This window comes from Aspergillus nomiae, assembly GCF_001204775.2.
Source record: "Aspergillus nomiae NRRL 13137 chromosome Unknown contig00114, whole genome shotgun sequence".
Classification (NCBI taxonomy): Eukaryota; Fungi; Ascomycota; class Eurotiomycetes; order Eurotiales; family Aspergillaceae; genus Aspergillus; species Aspergillus nomiae.
Window position 1 is genome coordinate 1 of NW_015378169.1, and position 19,639 is coordinate 19,639.

At 50.1% G+C, this 19,639-nt stretch overlaps 8 protein-coding genes across 8 annotated transcripts; 3 read left to right on the plus strand and 5 right to left on the minus strand.

Moving 5' to 3' along the window:
• Positions 1-258: 258 nt before the first annotated feature.
• ANOM_005044 (M3 family metallopeptidase) lies at positions 259-2,499 on the minus strand (the record flags this gene model as incomplete). The annotated part of the gene is made up of 2 exons (XM_015550301.1): positions 259-484; positions 542-2,499. 2 exons carry the CDS (start codon positions 2,497-2,499, stop codon positions 292-294), a joined length of 2,151 nt encoding a protein of 716 aa, XP_015407379.1. The 3' UTR covers positions 259-291.
• A 773-nt stretch (positions 2,500-3,272) lies between these two features.
• ANOM_005045 (stearoyl-CoA 9-desaturase sdeA) lies at positions 3,273-4,879 on the minus strand (the record flags this gene model as incomplete). The annotated part of the gene is made up of 2 exons (XM_015550302.1): positions 3,273-4,402; positions 4,471-4,879. Coding segments are annotated over 2 exons (1,422 nt in total), but the record flags the coding sequence as incomplete, so codon positions are not given.
• Positions 4,880-7,762: 2,883 nt separating this feature from the next.
• ANOM_005046 (nucleobase:cation symporter-2 family protein) lies at positions 7,763-9,638 on the plus strand (the record flags this gene model as incomplete). Its single annotated transcript, XM_015550303.1, has 3 exons — positions 7,763-7,854; positions 7,918-8,084; positions 8,137-9,638. 3 exons carry the CDS (start codon positions 7,763-7,765, stop codon positions 9,636-9,638), a joined length of 1,761 nt encoding a protein of 586 aa, XP_015407381.1.
• A 199-nt stretch (positions 9,639-9,837) lies between these two features.
• On the minus strand, positions 9,838-11,287 carry ANOM_005047 (MOSC domain protein; the record flags this gene model as incomplete). Its single annotated transcript, XM_015550304.1, has 2 exons — positions 9,838-9,938; positions 9,997-11,287. The coding sequence occupies 2 exons, from the start codon at positions 11,285-11,287 to the stop codon at positions 9,838-9,840; spliced, it is 1,392 nt and encodes a 463-aa protein (XP_015407382.1).
• Positions 11,288-11,687: 400 nt separating this feature from the next.
• Positions 11,688-13,026, plus strand: ANOM_005048 (uncharacterized protein; the record flags this gene model as incomplete). Its single annotated transcript, XM_015550305.1, has 5 exons — positions 11,688-11,730; positions 11,785-12,004; positions 12,062-12,114; positions 12,159-12,778; positions 12,835-13,026. 5 exons carry the CDS (start codon positions 11,688-11,690, stop codon positions 13,024-13,026), a joined length of 1,128 nt encoding a protein of 375 aa, XP_015407383.1.
• Positions 13,027-13,202: 176 nt separating this feature from the next.
• On the minus strand, positions 13,203-14,210 carry ANOM_005049 (uncharacterized protein; the record flags this gene model as incomplete). The annotated part of the gene is made up of 1 exon (XM_015550306.1): positions 13,203-14,210. One exon carries the CDS (start codon positions 14,208-14,210, stop codon positions 13,203-13,205), a length of 1,008 nt encoding a protein of 335 aa, XP_015407384.1.
• A 2,130-nt stretch (positions 14,211-16,340) lies between these two features.
• On the minus strand, positions 16,341-17,724 carry pre8 (proteasome core particle subunit alpha 2). Its single transcript, XM_015550307.1, has 5 exons — positions 17,608-17,724; positions 17,533-17,552; positions 17,431-17,481; positions 16,755-17,360; positions 16,341-16,700 (listed from the first exon to the last, which is right to left on the minus strand). Exons 1-5 carry the CDS (start codon positions 17,649-17,651, stop codon positions 16,582-16,584), a joined length of 840 nt encoding a protein of 279 aa, XP_015407396.1. The 5' UTR covers positions 17,652-17,724; the 3' UTR covers positions 16,341-16,581.
• Positions 17,725-18,126: 402 nt separating this feature from the next.
• On the plus strand, positions 18,127-19,145 carry ANOM_005051 (RING finger domain protein; the record flags this gene model as incomplete). Its single annotated transcript, XM_015550308.1, has 2 exons — positions 18,127-18,945; positions 18,996-19,145. 2 exons carry the CDS (start codon positions 18,127-18,129, stop codon positions 19,143-19,145), a joined length of 969 nt encoding a protein of 322 aa, XP_015407395.1.
• Between the last annotated feature and the right edge of the window lie 494 nt (positions 19,146-19,639).

A 19,639-nucleotide genomic window follows, 5' to 3' on the forward strand; every position in this document is an offset into this window, starting at 1 on the left:
GTTTTCTTGATGTGGGCTCTTGTTGATTGAGTGAGTGAATTGGTGGTGGTGTTCGTTTGAGGTGACTGTAGTGTTGGAGTGGAGGTGTTGGTGGAAGCTGAAGAAGAGCTTTTGGTGGGCCTTATCGATAAGATTGATCGGCGCGACGATGCTGCAATCTATACTCCGTGCTATTCTCTCTATCCTGACGGCTATTGATTCTACAAGCATTCCCAGATCGCTTCTTCTTCATTCGAACTTAATTATATTCACTGAATCATTTATATATAATGGTAGGTATATATATTAATCCTAAGCCAAGCCCATATCCTTATAGAATGCATCGGTCTTGGGCTCGCGGCCCAAGAATTCCGTCAAGCTCGTCATTTCATCCTGGCTGCCTCCCTTCTCCAGGACCTGGTGGCGGTAGCGTCGGCCGGCGGTCGGGTTCATCGGGTCAGACTTGAAGACTGTGTAGAACATATCGGTGGAGTAAACTTGGGAGCTGTTTATATGATTAGCAAGAATGTCAACAGCACGGGCAACAATAAAGCAAGCCTACCTCAAGTACCCATAGTAACCGGCGTCGTAGCCACCGATCAAGTGTCCGAAAGTCGCCTCGCCGTGTCCCCATTCGTCACCAAGGCCCAAGGTCTCCGGTCCATCCATCTGGGTGATCTGCTTGCGCAGCTGGTTGTAGGTGGCTGAGATCGGTAGCTTCTCAATCTCCTCGTGGCTTTTGGGCTCGTGCACCGTCATGTCGAAGATGCCGAAGTGCAGCTGGCGCAGGTTGAACAGTGCGTCGTTGACATGCTTCGTCCGGATCAGGTTCTCAATCACCTCGTCGGGGATCTGCTCGGCCGGCACGGGCTTGTCGCCGGCCTGTTCCTTCCAGGCGGCGAGATACTCAGGCGAGAGCGTCGAGTAGTGCTTGCTGAGCGACTTGAGCTGCGATGGGGTCCAGCACCAGTTCTCCAGCATCTGACTAGGGGCCTCGACGAAGTCACGCACGGTGTTGGTTCCGTGGAACCGAGAGTAAATGGTCTTGGCCACGAGGTCATGGATACCATGGCCCAACTCATGGAACAACGTTACCACTTCGTCGTGCTTGAGCAGACTGGGTTTCTTCGGTGTCGGCTTAGTGAAGTTGCACACAAGGGCGGTGGCTGGATAGCGGCGCTTGCCATCCTTGTCGATAAAACCGGGCTGGAGGTTGAAGTTGGCCGCGTGGCCGTATTTGCCGCTCCGAGGGAAAAGGTCCAGGTAGAGATAGCCAACAAATCCGCTGCCCTCGCCCTCGTCGTTCCAGACACTGAAAATCTGCACATCCTCATGCCAGACAATGTCACTTCCCTTGCCGGAGGGAGCTACCTTAGCCCGGTCATCACCGGTGATCTCTACGAACACCAGGCCGAACAATTCCTCGAAGATCTTCAACATACCCTCAATAGTTGTCTGAAGAGGGAAATACTCAGCAATCTGCTGCTGGTCCAGAGAGTAGTCCTTCTCCAGCATCAAACGATCGTAGAACCGGTGATCCCACAGATAGTACTTGCCGTCAAAGGTCTCGCCACGAGCTTCAATGTCGTTCTTCTTCAACTCCAGCAGACTCTTGATCTCCTTCTGGCCACCGGCTGTCAGGCGACTCCGCAGATCTCCCAAGAAGGTGTCAACTGTCTCTGGTGTCTTTGCCATCTTATCCTCAATGCGGAATGCTGCATGGTTCGGGTATCCCAAAAGCCGAGCGGCCTCGTCGCGCAGGACAATGGCCTCCCGGAAGAGGGGTACGTTCTGGTTGCATTTGTTCTCGTTCTGGATCATTACCTGCTTGCGAGTTTCAGGGTTCTTGGCATACTTCATAGTCGGGAAAAGATCCGGATACTTGAAGGTCAGCCAGAGCTTGCCCGCGTTCTCTCCCTCGCCCTTCTTTAAACCTGACAGCACGTCCTCCGGCACACCGTCCAGTTCTTCGGAGGTAAACCAGAGACCCTCGTTTTCTTCATTCAAGTTCTTCTGGAACTCAATGCTGATCTGACTCAGGCGCTTCTTGATCTCCTTGAAGCGGTCCCGCTTTGGCCCGGCAGGGAGACCCAGCCCATTGCGAATGTAACTCTTGTGCTCCTTCTCTAAGAGGCGACGGGACTCGGGGTCAAGAGATTCGTTCTTGTTTAGTACGGCATCCACAAGCTTGAAGACATCCTCGCGCATGACCGTTTCGATGAAGAATTCGTCCAACTCTGCCTCGGCCTTGGACGAAGCATCGCGCAACTGCTGTTCGGTTGAGACCGCCTGGTAGAAGCTGAGAATGTGGGCTTCCAGTGCCATGGTGTTCTCGTCATGGGCCAAAGGCTTGAGCACCGAGTCGAATGTCGCTGTCTCAGGCTTCACGCTGGCGACAACATCATCTTGGACCTTGCGGGATGCCTCAATGAGGCGCTTGGCGTCGTCAACGATCGACTGAGCAGTTGCGGTGAAGACCGGCGGGGCCTGAGGTGGGCGGCGGTAGTGTTCTGGAGCCATGCTTGCGGTGGTGAGGGACTTGCGGAGATTCGTCAGTGCCGTAGGGGACACTGTAGGCGTAGTCAGTCGTGAGCCACGGAGATGGCCCAATACTGAGGAGAGTCTGAAAGTGGGGGATGAGAGGCGGAGCGGAGGAGCCACGGTGATGAGAAGAACGCCCACAAACAGGACGAGGGCGTGTAGAAAAACGGAGCGAAGGGCCGGAATGGTGGGAGGGGTAGAAATTGGAGAGGTGGGGTAAGAAGAATTGATTCAAACAGAAGAATACGTGGCTTTGCAGTGGTGATGCAGAGAGGATGGTGACCTGCAGTCTATGGTTGTATTTACTTGGTCACTGGAGTTGGACCCGCGCTAACGGCAAGCTAGTGAACTGTGGAGCTGGTGCCATGCCATGTGACTTTTCCCACCGCAAAATTGACCTTCAACGTAAAAGTGGTTCGTTTGTTTGCATTCTAGGATCATGAATACAATAGAAGGATGGTCCTACGCAAGTCTACGGTATGTGCCCAAGCTCTATCAGGTGGATATCGTCATCTATTTTCATTGACCAAATATGTTTTGACCTTTCGCTTTTATAAAGGATGCGAATAAAAACTCGAATCAATCAAGTCTTCTGCCATCTTGCTGCTGAACCGAATCCCAACTCCGAACCCCATACAATTAAGTGTCGTATAATGAACGCCCATGGTGCTAAATAAGGACATGACCCGTGGAGAAAAAGAATGCAATATCAAGACAATCGTACATCACAGGATAGTGGATAAATAGCGGCTTCATGCTGCATCGGCGGTGGGAATAGGTTCGGGGATCTTTGTAACCTGTTCACCAGCGCGGATGACCCGCTGGCCGCTGCTGTCACGGACGTAGTCGGTGCTCTCCTTCTGAGAGCGCTTCCAGATCTCGACTTCACAGCCACCACGAATGACACCAACCCGCATGGTCGACAGCAGGTTGTGCGCAGCGTTGGAGTGATAGTAAACACCTCCGTTGAACATGGCGGTGGCATCCTTGCCGATACCCGAGTTGATCATAGCCTTGCCACCGGGGTGATCCTTGATGAAGTCAGTCACATCGTGAACAACACCGGCAATGGCAACAAGACCACGGCCATTCTTGGCCTGCTCGACGTAGTCGTCCCACTCCATGACAGGAAGCTGGTCGAGAGGGACACCCCAGTCCAACTTGGCACGCTTCTGATCGATCTTCTTCTGGAGCTGCTGAACACGGCCCTTCTCGATCTCATTGGCACGGAATTGCTTGAGATCATAAGCGAGGCCAAGCTGCTTCCAGATCCAGATGCTCCACTTGGTGGGATCATACTGGTGCCATTCAATAGCATTACGGTAGTCGGAGGGGAACTCGTGGTGGAAATTGTGGTATCCCTCACCGAGGGTGACGAGGGCAGTAATGACGTGATCACGAGGAGAGTTGCGGTCATCAAATGGCTGGTCACCGAGCCAGTGAGCCAACGAGTTGACACAGAAAGTTGCCTGCTGGACGAAGAAGATACGGAGGATACCAGCATAGACGAAGCCGCCCCACCAGTCACCCCAGCCTAGGCCAGCCACGAGCATGGGCACGAACAGACCCATGGAGAAGACGACCTTGAGGTAGTTCCGGTGTTGCCACACAACGACGGGGTCTTCGTTCAGGTCAGAGATATCGGTACGGCCAATACGCTTGGGGTTCTGCTTCATCACCATCCAGCCAAGGTGGGAGTAGAGCAGGCCCTTGCGGACTGAGTAGGGGTCCTTGTCGGTATCGGTATAACGGTGGTGAGCGCGGTGGTCACGAGCCCACCAGCGGATAGAACCTTCCACGGCACCACCGCCAACAGCAGCGAGCCAGATACGAAGGGGAAGACGAGCGGAATAGGAGCAGTGAGCCCACAAACGATGGTATCCTGTTTCGAGCAACTGTTAGCCCGCTGTATCCTGAATGGATACTCCTGCGAGTCGGGGCAAAACCTACCTGCCGTGATACCCAGTCCGGTGAAGAAGTAGTAGATGACGGCCCAGATGGCAGTCTTCAGCTGCAGAGGCACCCAGAAAGCCTGGACACATCCATACACGGGAATTCCGATGATAAGGAACACGTTCAGCCAGTTGACATGCTTGTGCCAGTTGCCCCGTGTGATGGCAGTGTCGGCAATGTGAACCTTCTTGATGTCACCAGCACGAGGCTGGGTAGCGTCTGCCGTCTTTGCAGACATGATGTCGGTGCTTTTCGTCGTCTCTGAGACCTCCAATATGCCCGAACCCAAGACGAAGAAACTGTCGACAGTGAGATGCCCTCTTGATAGGTGAAAGGGTTAAGGTGGTGAGGTGGAGAGAAGAGGAAGACTATTTAAACGGAGGCGAGAGATCTGAGGAAGAAAAAGCGATGGAAACTAAAAAGGGTGGGGAAGCTCCGGTAGGAGGCGAAAACAGAAAAGGCGAATGAGTAAAGAAAATCGGGAGATCCTTTACTTGCACACCCCAAGGGTTCCACCGGTGGATGACGGTTGGGGAAAACAGAGGAAGTGCAAGGCCAGGCAAGAATGATGCTATGCTGAGCGATCAACCGGAGCGATGGAAGAAGGAGGAAAAGAGTGGCCTGACAGGTTACTTTTATCATTCACACCTCACAGGCAAATCAATTGATCATAAGATTCCGAGGTTCACGACTGCGTTCAGCATTCAACAAAGCCGAATGTCCAGCATTGCTGATGTCTATGTAAGGACACCAGGGACGAGGCCGAGTATCCAATTGCCCTTCCAGTAAGCTTGTTGGGCCGCTTGTGATTCGATGGCGAGTGCCGGCCAGGCTCTGCTGTTTCGGGTTAGTCCGGCTGGTTTGGACCAATCGCTACCGATTCGCCATCTGTTGAATCCCCAACAATTTTCACATTTTTGCAGGCGGTCAGACGTGGTACGTGTCTGATTGGTTCCATCGGAGACAACGACAACGAAAAGTCTTTGAATCTCACCTCGCATCAACGGCTGCAGTCTCCGCATAGAAGTCTTCCCGAACTGCGATTACAATATCCTAACGTTTAAAGTGACAAGTGACAGCAGCCACCGGAAGGATTTCGCCCTCCCCGTTATTTGGAGTAGTAAGACGTCAGTAATTACAATCGACATAATCTAACTGGAGAAGCGGAGGCCCCAGGATATCACCCAGTTGGAGTATATACACTAACAGTAGCACTTCAAATCAGTATATCCGATGCAGCCCTACATAGGTGTTCTTCTTGCCACTTCGTGGTGGCGACGTACCTGTTGTTGCTTCAATGAAAACTTTGATTTCTTTGTACCGCGATCTTCCGCGCACCACGCCTTCGTAAACTAGGTAAAAGGACAACTTTCCGGCAATTAGTAGGCCGGAGAGTTGTTGAAAACAAGATTGGTAACCAATGGTAGATGTAGATGTTTGGTGGATGAGCCCAAACTATTCCCCGTAACTCTGCTATACATAGTGCAGGTTTAACACGCTTTAAGAAATAAACTATGTTCAGTCATTGAAGAATCTAGAGCTGTCTAGCCCCCGTAGTCGGACAACTATCGAAATCGCCTTGTAGGGCTTGCACTATTGTTGTGGCTATTTAGAGATGAGACTGCGTCTATCCGACGATTAAGGTAGCTTTCGTGGCGACATACGACCCTCGATCGATTACCAAGATCGCCGCTGGCATATCTGGGGAGATACAATCACCGATGTTCTCCATAGTTCCATAGGTTAGTGTCTCATACCAGACGGTCGAGGTTCCTGCAGTAGCACACTATGCTCCCTAATTCAAGGTATGCACATTGTACACTGGATGACCGAACATATACTCCACAATAATATGGGGACTGTTCCCAGCACTAACAACCGTTATTCGCATAAAGATTGAATATTGAAACGCTACTCCGTAGACTAACTAGTGATGGATATCCCTTAGTCAAACCTCACAGTCACACAGCCGATAACTACAATTAAGTAACATTGATTCTCGAAAAAAACAATGGCTAATTCCCCACTTGATCCAAAACCGATGTAACAGTCCAAAAATGGCCCGTAATCACCTAATATGGCAAGGCGCAATCTGCGTAGTTATCCGCGCCCCAATTACTCCGTACTCAGTGAGAACATCAACCATCCCAAGACCTTGTATTGAAGGGATAATGTCTATTCCAGGTCGACATCTCGACCATGACCAGTTCGGCTGTTTGCTATCAGTTCCCCCGGATTTTAGAGGAATTCGGCGGTACCCGCCTTGGTCACTGATAAGCAGACTGGCCTTCGCGTGCTCAGAATGGTTCAAGAAGGCGTCCTTATCTCGACTCCACTGGTGAAGCCAAGGATACGCACAGGCCAAGTTCTTGGGGTTAGTGTTTCGAGATATTGACTGCACTGTCATGGATCGGGGTTCGAACAGCGTTGCATTGATAACAGCCAACATAGCCAACGAGTTTATGATTTCTAATTGTATGGTTTCAATTTTGTAAAAAAGGGGGGAAGGGAGAGGTAGCAAAGGCAAGTCTGGTTGCATAGTGGCTAGTGCTACAAGACAACAAGAAAAAGCTGACTGATGCAAGGGTCAGTGCGAAAGACTGTGTTCAGCACAACTGGTCGTGAGAGTGTAGTCTGTAATTCAATGTACTCTTTGTTAAATCACTATAAAACTTTGCTGACAATGTGATTGTCAACCCACATCATTGTCGATCAAGATGCCGCTCCGCAACTTTGTAGCAGCGAACATTGCTCATTGGATCCCCTCTCATGGAATTCTTGACTTTAATCGTTTGCATCACTGTTTGTCTTCAAACCTGAAGCGCGAATGATTCGCGTCCATTGCCGAGGTCTCTCCGAGATCTCCCTTGTTATGGGCGCCAAGGGACTAAATCTCAAATTAGACTTATCCTTGATAGATAACCAACTAAATTTATTAAATAAATTATTCGATTCATTGACGCATGTGCTCGTCACTTATCGATAATCGTATCGCTTTGTTCTCGGAAATTTGCAAAATCTGATCGGGCTTCCCCAGGGATTATTGTTGTCTAGAGAGCTCTTGGACACATAAAACTCACGTTTCCCCGCGATCTTGATTCGAGATATCAGTTTCAATCATCATTCCTACCCTGGTTCACAAGACCTTCTCCCCGCGATCGTTCGTCATACGGAAGCGAACTCTATCTATCTGCAGAAATTTGCCTCAATCGTGATCACAAACGTGGTTCCTCCGACAGAGAAGAGATATCAGGTGTCCAGCTGCGAAACATTCCCAAAGCTCCCCAACATGGATGGACCAGATCAGATTGGTCCGGACCTACGTCCCAAGCAAACTTGGGCCGATAAAGGCCGTCGAATTGTCAAAACCTTCACCACGAGGTACATTATTACTGTCGGATGCCCTATATAACTTGAACATAGATCTGATCGATTTATCCACAGGGATGGATTAATAGGAGACTACGATTATGCATACCTTTTCACACCCAAAATCCCTTTCATGAAGCAAACAAGGCGATCGGCCCCGTTTTTTGGACTCGAGGATCGAGTCCCAGTTTTTCTGGCTCTTCTTCTGGGCTTACAACATGCCCTAGCTATGTTGGCTGGAGGTTGGCATATCGTCCTATTATGACTCGGGAGGCGTAACACTAACTTCTTCAGTTATCTCGCCGCCAATCCTCCTGGGTGGTTCTTCCGGAGCCAACTTTGGAGATGAAGACTACCAATACCTAGTGTCGACCTCTCTGATCGTATCCGGATTGCTGTCTGCCCTTCAAATGACCCGCATTCACATCTACAAAACGCCATACTCGATGGGTACGGGCCTGATTTCAGTCGTTGGTACCTCGTTCGCGATTATTACCGTAGCGTCGGGAGCTTTTACTCAAATGTATTCGTCCGGATACTGCCCGGTTGATGCCCAGGGCAACCGTCTACCTTGTCCGAAGGGCTATGGAGCTCTCCTCGGTACCTCCTGTCTATGCTCTTTACTCGAAATCGGCCTTTCATTCATAAGTTCCAAGGTCTTGAAACGTGTCTTCCCAGCCCTGGTTACTGGACCAACTGTCCTACTGATTGGAGCATCTCTCATTGAGAGCGGCATGAAAGACTGGGCGGGAGGCTCAGGCGGTTGTGGCAGCGACCCCTCCGCCCGTGCCCTATGCCCCAGTGCAGATGCACCGCACGCTCTACCCTGGGGTAGTGCAGAGTTCATCGGTCTCGGATTCCTGGTCTTCGTGACCATTATTCTGTGCGAAAGATTTGGCTCCCCCATCATGAAATCCTGCGCCGTCGTCATCGGTTTGCTGGTTGGATGCATTGTGGCGGCAGCATGTGGCTACTTCGACCGCTCAGGCATTGACGCAGCCCCAGTAGCGTCCTTCATCTGGGTCCGGACATTCCCCTTATCGATATACCCACCACTCATCCTCCCCTTACTAGCAGTCTACATCGTGATCATGATGGAATCAATCGGCGACATCACAGCCACATGCGACGTTTCTCAAGTGGAAGTGGAGGGGCCCAACTTCGATTCGCGCATTAGAGGTGGTGTCCTGGGCAACGGTATCACCTGTTTGATCGCAGGCTTATGCACCATCACACCCATGTCGGTGTTCGCCCAAAACAACGGCGTCATCGCTCTTACGAAGTGCGCAAACCGCAAGGCTGGATACTGCTGCTGCTTCTTCCTCGTCATCATGGGCATCTTCGCCAAGTTCGCTGCCGCGCTTGTCGCCATCCCCAGCTCTGTCCTCGGTGGTATGACTACCTTCCTCTTCTCGTCCGTCGCTATCTCCGGCATCCGTATCATTTCCACCATCCCATTCACTCGTCGCAACCGTTTCATCCTTACGGCCTCTTTCGCCATTGGTATGGCTGCCACGTTGGTGCCAGAATGGTTCCAATATTTCTTCACCTACAGTGGTGATAACCACTCCCTGCAGGGGCTTCTAGATGCTGTGGTGCTCGTTATGACCAACGGGTTCGCAGTCACCGCTATGCTGGGGTTGGTTCTCAACCTTCTTATCCCGGAAGATCCGGAGGAAGAGGCCGCCATCATGGAGGCCAGGGGTAGCGAGGTCCGGAGTGAGAATGAAGAGACGAAGGACATTTCGGAGTCCCCAGACTATAAGGGCGCCCAGGCTGGTCCGGCTAATGTATAATAATGGTTTTGGTTTTCTGCTAGTATATAACGACCCTTGAGAAGGGTCTAATGAAAGGATACCCTGCTGAGTCTCACATGTAGTGACTCACATCACCTATCTGACTTCCAAGTTAGTACGTATTCGTAAATATACGCATTGTAAATGATATCGTCCAGAATCACCCAGGCTTAGACATTTATACAAGTAAAATCCAAGCCTAAACCCCCTCCACCTTCTCCCCAGGCTTCAACATCTTAATATAACAATGCTCCCCGGTCTCCAGCACCTCAATCCCATCCCCAACACAAACCCTAAACTCTACAAAAATCAGCCTAACGCACCAAACAAACCAAAAGAAAGAAACAAGCAAACATACCTCTCACGGCAGGAACAACCTGCATCCCCAGCGCAGCATTAGTCAAATCGCCACGATCGATCCTCCTCCACCTCTTCAGCGACCGATCCGGCTCCACAGGATGCCTAACCCCAGTATCCGGATCCACATTTGGCAGCTTACACCGAATAGTCCGACAAGCAGTGTAGACCTCCACGCCCCCAGAGCCAGACCCAGACCCAGAATTACCGATTCTCACCCGCTTCCAATGATCCTCCTCATAAGCCCCCGGACCCTGGACGATGATGTTCGCCCGAAAGCGACGGATACTTAGCTCGGGGATATCCGCCTTGCATTTACTCGCTATGTCTTGCACGCTGGCTATGCTGAGGAGATGGATGGGGTATGCGTCCGCGAAGCCCGTCACCGGCTGAAACCCCAGGTGCTCTTTGCGGGGCGCGTTGCGGAAGATTTCCCGGTGGTGGGATGGGTTTACCCTAAAGAGGGTCAGGGGGCCGCGGACACGGTCAGGGTCCAGGAAACGGCGCAGTGAGGGCGGGAGGTGGCAGCCATAGTCGTGGGCCAGGGGGGTGTCTTTCCAGATTTTGACGGGGGTGGATGGATACGTCGTCTCGGAACTTCCGTCTTGTGGAGGGGAGAAGGGGACTCGGAAGGATAGTTCCTTCGAGAGGAGGCCCAGCTTCATGCCCAGTTTTACTGGGAGCGAGAGCATACCGTCCGCGACTCGCGGGTAATGGATGACCAGGACGCCTTGGGATCGCACCTCCTGGAGCTCCCGGGAGTAGTCGTCGGCTGTGGGGTCGGGGACCCAGATCTCGGGTCTGATGAGAGCCATTCTGCAGAGCGAGCCGTCGCGGAGCGTCCTTGCTGTCCAGTGGGCTTGTTCAGACCGGTTGTTGTTGCTGGTTTTGGGGGTGGTGTATTCGGCGAAGCAGAATTGGCGGTCGTAGGTGAAGCCTGTGGGGACGACGTCGGCTGTGTCCAGCTCGATCCCAGCGCAGCTTTTGATCGGGTATGCGAAGAGCGCTTTTATGCGCCATGAGGGCTGGTCTTCTGGGTCTGTGTGCTTCTCGGGCACGCCTTGGCTGTATTTGGGGTCGTATTCGTCGTGCAGGTTGGTTTTGTGATGTGGGAGACCTAGCTTGCGACACCCTTTTGGAGGGGGGCTTGTGAATTGGTAATATTTATGGGAGATGAAGAATATAGCTATGGGAATGAGAGGAAGCCAGATAATGGCTAGAGTTGAGAATGTGTTCATAGCATAGTGGCGTACGGTGTTGAAGCCGAGTATGGGTTCCGTGGGATTCAGCATTAAAGCACAAGTCTGCGATGTGAAAAGACAACTTGTATATCATATGATTTCATACAGAGAAAGTATATAAGGTGAGGATAAGCTTTAAAGTTAACTACGTTGGACAAGAATAACGCCCGTATATCAGACGCCCAGGAAAAATGACGATCTACGGAGATTAGATTTAATTGCATTAAACTCCGACGTGATCCAATCCGAATCGGCGATTCCTCGTTAATGAACGTCGTAGTCACCATCCACCACGGTCGGCAGTTGCTAGACTCAGGATCCCCACAGCGAAGCTGAAGCATACTGCGACACCAAAATGAGAGGTCGACAGTATTCGAGTGTTCCGAAGTGCGCAACTATCATCATTTGATCCCGACAGGCCTGACGCGCCGGGTTCGCGTTTGCCGTCACCATGAACCAGCAGGATTACCTCGGTCTTTCCACTCAGGAGCCTCGTGAGTTCTTGTAAACTCGATAGGAAACGATTGATAAGTTAACGATACGTGTAGATCGCGTTGTCTCCTTTCCTGCGTCGCAGTCTCTGCACGCGTCTGCCGCGTCTGCCTCCGGCGCTATATCGACGGGTATTCCCCAATTAGATGAGGCCATCCGTCTGCCTTCCCCGGAGGATGTGCCGGGACGTACTAGCGATATAGACTCCAATGGAATACCATGTGGACATGTCACTGAGGTATTCGGCCCTCCTGGGGCTGGGAAAACATCACTGGCGTAAGGTCCAATCCCTACCTGTTGCACGTTGCTACTGATCTAACAGTATACCTGCAGTCTGAGCGTTGTCACATCGGCTCTCCGGAATGGGGACAAAGTGATATGGATCGGTACGAAACCAAACTCCAGTGAGAACTGGCTCTAACATACTCAGATACGGGATCTCCACTCCCGAAAGTACGCCTGGCAAACATGCTAAAGAAGTCCTCTGATGCCACATCTTCTAATACACCAGAGGACCCTATCAAGAACTTGATCTACTTCCATGCAAGGTCGCTACCTCATCTGCTAGCTCTCCTCATCCGCCCACCCAAGGGCTTCCCCCCAGAAGATGCGAAGCTTCTCGTCATCGACTCTGTATCTGGGCCATTCCCATCATATTTTCCCAATCCATCTGAGTTCAAATCCCGTCTACCCCAGTCAGGAATCACAGACAAGACACAGATTCATTGGTTAATGAACCGCAAATGGAATGTCACAAGCGACCTGGGAAATCAACTCGTGAAACTAGCAGCTACACATAGCTTAGCCATACTTCTAGTCAACCAGACACATACCCGAATCAGAGGCCAACCGCGTGCAACTCTGTGTCCGGTTATCGCGGGCGGAACATGGGAGAATTGTGTCCATACGAGAGTTGCCATTTTTCGGGACTTTCTGCCCGAGGACGAGGGGGATTCCAAGAGCATTAGATTCGCGGAGGTAGTGAAGAGAGCGGGAAAGACTTTGTCTTTGAGATTGGACGAGAATATCGTGCCATTCAAGATTGAGACGGTATGCTTGGATCAGTTCTCGTGCAGCACTCACAGATGACTCACATTTGTGGATAGGACGGTTTACGTGGGATAGACAAGACTCCGCCTCCAGTGATCCTGCCTCAAGAGCCAGTTGAAACGAGCGTATCAGCTAGCCAACGGAAACGCAAAGTCGATGAGATTGCGGATAGCCAGGATGAAGATTCCGATGAAGAATTCGGCTGGGTTGAAGGCGACGATGCTGGGTTGAGTGATGGGGCTGCTTGAGGTTTACATTGCATTGAGGTTATGGTCATATTAACATGAGGATGAAGGATATGAAACAGCTGCTTTTTAGGCGGTTGCCTTGTGTAGCTGCAAGTGTTTTAGCCCATGCGGGCTGTAATGGACTAAAAGTCATAATGGGTATATACAAAAATAAAATGGAGATGTACAAAAAGTAATTAGATGATTTCCTCGGGAGGGCGACGTTTAACCAAATCCGATACCTTCATCGTGAATTTCTTGTCCGGACAACCATCGCTCTGTGAACTGTGTGGTCGCTTCGTCCCATCTTGAACAACGTGAGAGAAGTTGATTCTACCCAATAGACCAGACGACGATGCCGGCGCAGTCGGACTAGATTCATACTCTAATGAATACCACTGTACGTCATTGCCGAACGTACCCGGATGCCTGTGCCCATGAACCATATCGACCAGTTTCCCGAGCACGGCAAACTCCAACTTAAGTTTGATGCTGTATATGACACCCTTGAGCGTGATCTGAATAGCATAGAAGCTGGCATATTCCAATGCAAGTAGGGCTAAGTCCATCACAAGAATGGCAACATTGATTCCGACTAACTGGCGCATTATTCTTCGGTTTTGTCGGCTCGAACCCAACCGAAGCAGTTTGGTCGTCTCCCAGATATAGAGCCCTGAGATTATCACCTCTTGTAGGGTGAAACCAGTCATCTGGATTTTTTCCATGATATTATATCCTTTGACGAATAGAGGCGATCGATCGGGGACGTTGGAACCATACGTCAAGACGGAAGTAGGGACATGCAAAAGAAAGAAATTTGCGATGATCATGCATAGCACTCGGCGAAGAATGCGCTCATCGCGGATGACAAGATGTAGCCGTGAATAGAGGACAATAGACTGACCCGTCACCATTGTCCACCAGCCGATGGTAAGCAACGTAACAGACAAGATAGAATTGGCATGTGTGAAGAACTTCAGCATGAAGCCGAGTGAGTATGGAATAACTCCCAAGCAGCCCGAAAGTAGCAAGCTCCAGAAGTATAGACCCGTCCAGCGACGGAATGTCGATAGCACAAGGATTGCCAGCTCAATTACATTGTAAATGGAGATGGAGATGAAAAAGAGAAGGGTCGCTTTGAGCCCATATTGAGTGCCCGCAAGCTCACCGGAAATGCCATCAAGTTGGCTCACAATATTTGACATGATGCGGTGGTATATGGTGATGATGATCTTGACGATCTGGGCTGGAAAAAGTGTGGAGAGGCTACCACAGGCTTCTCTCCCTTGCTTTTCTCTTTAATTTTAATTTTAATTTTATATTTTTTTTCTTGCCTTTTCCTCAACCAAGAAATGTTATACGTCAGACCAACAACATCCGAGGTAATGAGCGGAGACTGTACATGTCAAAAGAGCGGCACATGTGGGAATAGAGCGACTGTTAACTGGTAAACCGTATCATATCGAGGTTATGTGAAAGCTCTAGACAATTCTTTCCCTCCTCCTTCCAAAGAAAGGCATTGTGTTGGCCTAGACTAGCTGGAGGCGATACCCCGGAGTCACGTTGGGACTAAGATTCAGTGGCTTCGTATTCCGCAGGAACTAATGACGCTTGCTAAGGTAGTATTCGGCGTTGGTTCACTTGGCCAAGACCAGGGTAGCAGACCAGTAACCGTATCTGGTACGCTTCTTGGCGATTCTCCGCGGGCCAAAACAACCCGTTTGCCTAAACTAGCAAGCCAGATGGCACGATTGATACGCCATTGGACCCCTAATCATGGCCCATGGGGCATCAAAAGGTTAGTAGTACGGAGGACTGTGGATGGCTTACCTAGCACATGACTACCATACTACATAGTGCCCCTAGCCTGCCCAGATATGATAGACATGCAAAAGAACTGGCTCTCAGCATGTCTGCGATGTACAGTACTATAGGGCTCTTTCGCGATGGACAACATGAGGAACAACTACATCATGATATGTTGATTTCAGCCGATCATATCGCTAAGGTATTTCCAAGTCCTATTTTGATCCCAAAGATGTGGCGACTTAGCCCCCCTGGATCTCTATCCCTGTCGTATCCAACAATTCTTTCCCGTGTTTGTTCAAAGCGTCAGACACTTGAAAAGTCCGACTTGCATGGCCACAATGGAAGTTTAGCTCGGGTTGCGTGTTGTAGCATATAGAACTCGAGTATTCAGCTCATGTTAAAATGGCTAGTCTATACCATGGGCTTCTTATTCTTCATCAGGCACAGGCTTACATGTAGCCTTTGACCAAGACTTCGACGTTGCTTATATTCTTTTATTCTCTTTCTAATTTTTACTTTACTTTATTTTATTTTATTTTCTCTTTGGTTCTGGACCCTTTCCACAACCCTAGCGATAGAATTAGTCACACCCAAAAGATTCTCGACGTCGGATATGAGTTTACTTATTCTAGACCCCCTCTCTTGCCACCCAATATCATGTACTCAAAACGACATCAGCCATACACCTAACTATCCCAATGCGTCCATATATTTACAGTAAAAACGTGCTATGTGGATGGCTCCACTCTCCAACCATAAGCCGCCGGCCAAGCGGCGTCAGGACCGGGCAAGTCGTGCCATGGACTTGAGTGGAACTTTCCTGGTCTCGGCCGGCCTCAAGAGAAACGGAGGCCGAGTGAAAGAAGGAGACATGAGAGTAACGAGAGGGCTGAAGACAAATCCTTGTCTATTTTGGAAAGCCAGGAGAAGGATGCGCTTTCTCTAAGCCGTGGCAGAAAAATTCGCCAATACAAGATTTCCAAGCTAGTGTGATGATAAGGGTTTCAATGGGATAGAGACAGATATTATCTCATTACTACTGTTAAGCTGTCCATATCCTTGAGCAGTAGGCAACTGCAACAGCCCACGGGCACCGTACACTCCATTGGAGACGCAAAGCCAAGCAGGGGCCCATATCGATGTCCATATGATGCTTTTTCAAAACCAATAGATGAGCTCAGTTCAATTGTTCCCCCCAGATTACCCCCAGATATCCGAACCCAGGAAATGTGGGCTTGTCAGGGGACCGCCCCCCGGAATGGCCCTCTTTTCCCACAGTTGGGTATCTACTCGACCAGGGTGAACCTTCAGATAATCCAGACTTATGTAACGCCTCCCTCGTACTTATTATACCAAGCACTACTAGCACTAATCCCTAATAAGCCAGGAGTGCCTGAGAACTATCCGGACCAGAGATTAACTACACTAGATCGCGGAAGGTTCCTATGCAACCCGTTGAAGCCAAACCTAGCTCTCTACACCCTGGCCCAGTACAATCCTGCTGTACTAGAGCTGGAGTATCAGATCATGCAATTATAGAGCCTTATTCATTCCGAAAATTGATGGGTAATATTGGACATGATGACACGCCGACGTGCGCCACCACTTTTTGTTGTCCAGCGTCACAAAGCTCAATATGCTTCGGTAGGTTAAGATCAATCGTCGTAGAAAATCTTTGCTAGCATGTATGGGAACCTCGCAAGTCTCGACATATGTCTATTATGCTACAAGGTCCAAAACCGCCCAATACGTCCATACTTAAATCATTCATAGATTGGTAAGATAGTCCTCGATCTCCTCTTTCGTCAACTTCCTGAATCTGGGCCCCTGGGCACCTTCGACGCCCTCAAAACCCAGTAGGTGGTCGGCAGGAGGGCCAACAATACCTATACCTAGTCAGTTTGGGTCCAAAACTGGGCAATGAGGTTATTGAGACTTACCAATCTCTATTGTGTCACCATTCATCTCACCCTCAATGGTCTCCTTCAACGTCAACAGGGCAATATGGATAGCATCTTCGAGTTCGAGACCTTCAGTGTAACGCTTTTCAAGGAATGTCTTCGCACTCGTAGCATGCTTGCCAATAGCCGTAGCCTTCCATGGGTAATAACTACCACTTGGGTCGACCTGATACAAGCTCGGGCCACCCTTCAAGATACCGCCCGTCTTACCGGTTGCCTTTCTAGGCTCATCTTCACTATCGCCCTTCTGAGCCTCCTCTGACTCAGGTTCGACACCCTCATCCCAACCAGCGATCAACAAACTGACACCGTACGGTCGAACACCACCGGACTGGGTGGCCTCTTGCATGACACGCGCAACATCTTGCACTAATATACGAGTAGGGGGGTGTTCGTTATAGATACGCTTGTAACCAGTGTGGGAAACTTTGCGTGCCTTGTCGACCAGTACACGGTAGTCTGGACCCATTCCCGCGTACACCGTGCCAATGTCAGGCGTGATTAAGGAAACTTTGGAAAGAGAGCAAGGGTCGACGAGTGGTGAAGACGATTTCTTTTCAGTAGCGAGGACGATTCCATTTGTTGCTAGTCAATACAAGATAAGTTAGCAACTACTTGAGCTGGCTGGGCGGAAGCTATGAGATAACGCTGATACCTTTAATTCCGAGCGCAGTTACGCCCTGGTTGACAGCGTTCAAGGCATATTCTGAGTTTATTTAGCAAATGTTCATCATTAGTCTGAGGCAGTATATATTACCAATTTGGCCCAGCTTTCCACTAAAAGTCAATGTTAGCTGACGGTTGTCCTCTATGTAGCTAGAGCTCGTCTTACCTGGGGGAGAAGGTGGTGAGAGAGAACGAATAGCGGTCCGCCATGGGGTCGTTTGATTATCTCCGCAAGCTTTGAAGATCGATTGGAAAGAGGTATGGAGACAGATGAGGGGGTATGAAGATAGGATAAAGTCGTGGTGGGGACCGAGTGAAGCTTCCCTCTGGACAGAGCAGGCGACAGGATGTTGACGCAGCAGCACCTTACCTAACGTCGGTTACCTCAGGCGCCGATGCCAAGATGCGCCTAAGGCGGTGACGCTAGGCGAGCACTTAGCGCCGTTTCCATCAGCTTCTCTCTCCACTTCACCTTTAAAGCGCGGTAGTCCTTTTCATTACCTTTTCTCTCATTTTTTTTCTCCCCCTTCCCCTCCCCTCAATTGCTCCCTGTTCTATGCCTCTGCCCAACCATTCAATCGACACCTTTCTAAACAGTCGATTGTACATTCTCACCAGGTCGCTGGTAGATCTGGTCACTGTGACATGACCGCATAATCGCGAAAGAAACTAGGCAGAAGCCATAATGAATCCGAACCAGGAGCCACTCTGGCAGTGGCCGAATTCTTCCACGGCTCCCAATCCTGAGGCAGGCCAAAGGTTTGAAGATACTCACCAACATGATGATTCGGCTGCCCCTCCGCCGGAGTCTTCTCAGAAGCACTACCCACCTCGTGTATGTCGCATCTGTCTGGAAACAGTTCTACCTACCTTCCATCCTCCTTCCGATAACATCCCTGGGTTCCTCCAACCCAAAGCACGGGTAGTCTACGAGTCTTCTGATGCGGAGCTCGGCCGACTCCTACGTCCCTGCAAGTGCAAAGGATCTTCACGATATGTCCACGAGGGTTGTCTTCAAGCATGGCGACATGCGGACCCGGGCTATAGCAAAAGGAATTTTTGGCATTGCCCAACTTGTGGCTTCCAGTACCGGCTAGAACGCCTGACATGGGCGCGCTGGATCAGTAGTACTTCCGCGCAGCTTGGATTGACTTTGTTGATATTGATGTTCACTGTTTTTACGCTTGGTTTTGTTGCTGACCCAATCATTAACCTCTACATCAACCCCATGGAAACCATCATCTACTCTGATTTTTGGGATTCCAGTACTGTGTCTAGCGTCTTGCCGACTGAAAAGCAGGCATCATGGATTACACACTTTGTGAAAGGTTTGGCGTCATTAGGCTTTCTGTCGTTCATCAAAGCCATAGTCGCCATGTCGCCCTGGCAGTGGTGGCATGTTCGCCCTAGTGGCTTGGTCAGTAGTGGCAGGACCACAGGCAGAAGCCGAGCAGCGTCAATCACTTGGGTTGTCATCCTGGTTGGCGTTTGCAGTTTTCTTTGGGTAAGTGTGCTCAACGAAGCTTGATGTATGCTTTTGCTAATATTGATCAGGCTGTCTACAAAGGCGTAAGAAGCTGGAGCCGGAGGGCCCTAGAAAAAGCCGGGGAGCGTGTCATGGATGTCCCATTGCCTGACGATGAGGATGAAGAGGAAAATGATCCTTCTCCTGAGAAACCCGAGCATTGTAAAAAGGAGGAATAATGATATCCCCATGGAAGACCATATACTGTCTTCGTATAGTGTTCCATGTCAACAGCTTGTTCCCTAGGCCATTTCCCACGCACTACTTTGAGTTGTCACGGTCCTTCTCAATGACGTGCCAATCAGTCAATGTGCGGAGAAAACCCCTGACCCTCGTTAACTCTTGAACAATGTCTGAGAAGTTGGATCCTTGGCCTGAGCGTCTTGTTCTTCCTATGGTATCCCTCTTTACAAACCAGCCATCGTTCAAGGGGAGGGTCGAACTGCACCTTCTCGATCAGTCTAGGCGCTTCAAGTAGTGAGCGTTTTCGATTGAATGCAGTACATACCTTATGTAACTTAATAATAATTGATACAGCTGTTGCAGCCATGGGAAAGATTTGCATCTCTCGTTTTCTTCAATCTTGTAGTACTAGTATGAGTTACAGTAACTTAGGTTGACACGTGTATGCCATACTCTCTACACGTGTGCTTAGCCCAAGAAAATTTCCGTA

What these genes read in the sequence shown, in the direction of transcription:
- pre8 (XM_015550307.1), bottom strand. Translation starts at nt 17,651, where the DNA reads ATGGCGGACCGCTATTCGTTCTCTCTCACCACCTTCTCCCCCAG. An exon ending in CTCACCACCTTCTCCCCCAG is followed by an intron (nt 17,553 to 17,607) that starts GTAAGACGAGCT and finishes ATTGACTTTTAG; the next exon opens with TGGAAAGCTGGGCCAAATTG. An exon ending in TGGAAAGCTGGGCCAAATTG is followed by an intron (nt 17,482 to 17,532) that starts GTAATATATACT and finishes AAATAAACTCAG; the next exon opens with AATATGCCTTGAACGCTGTC.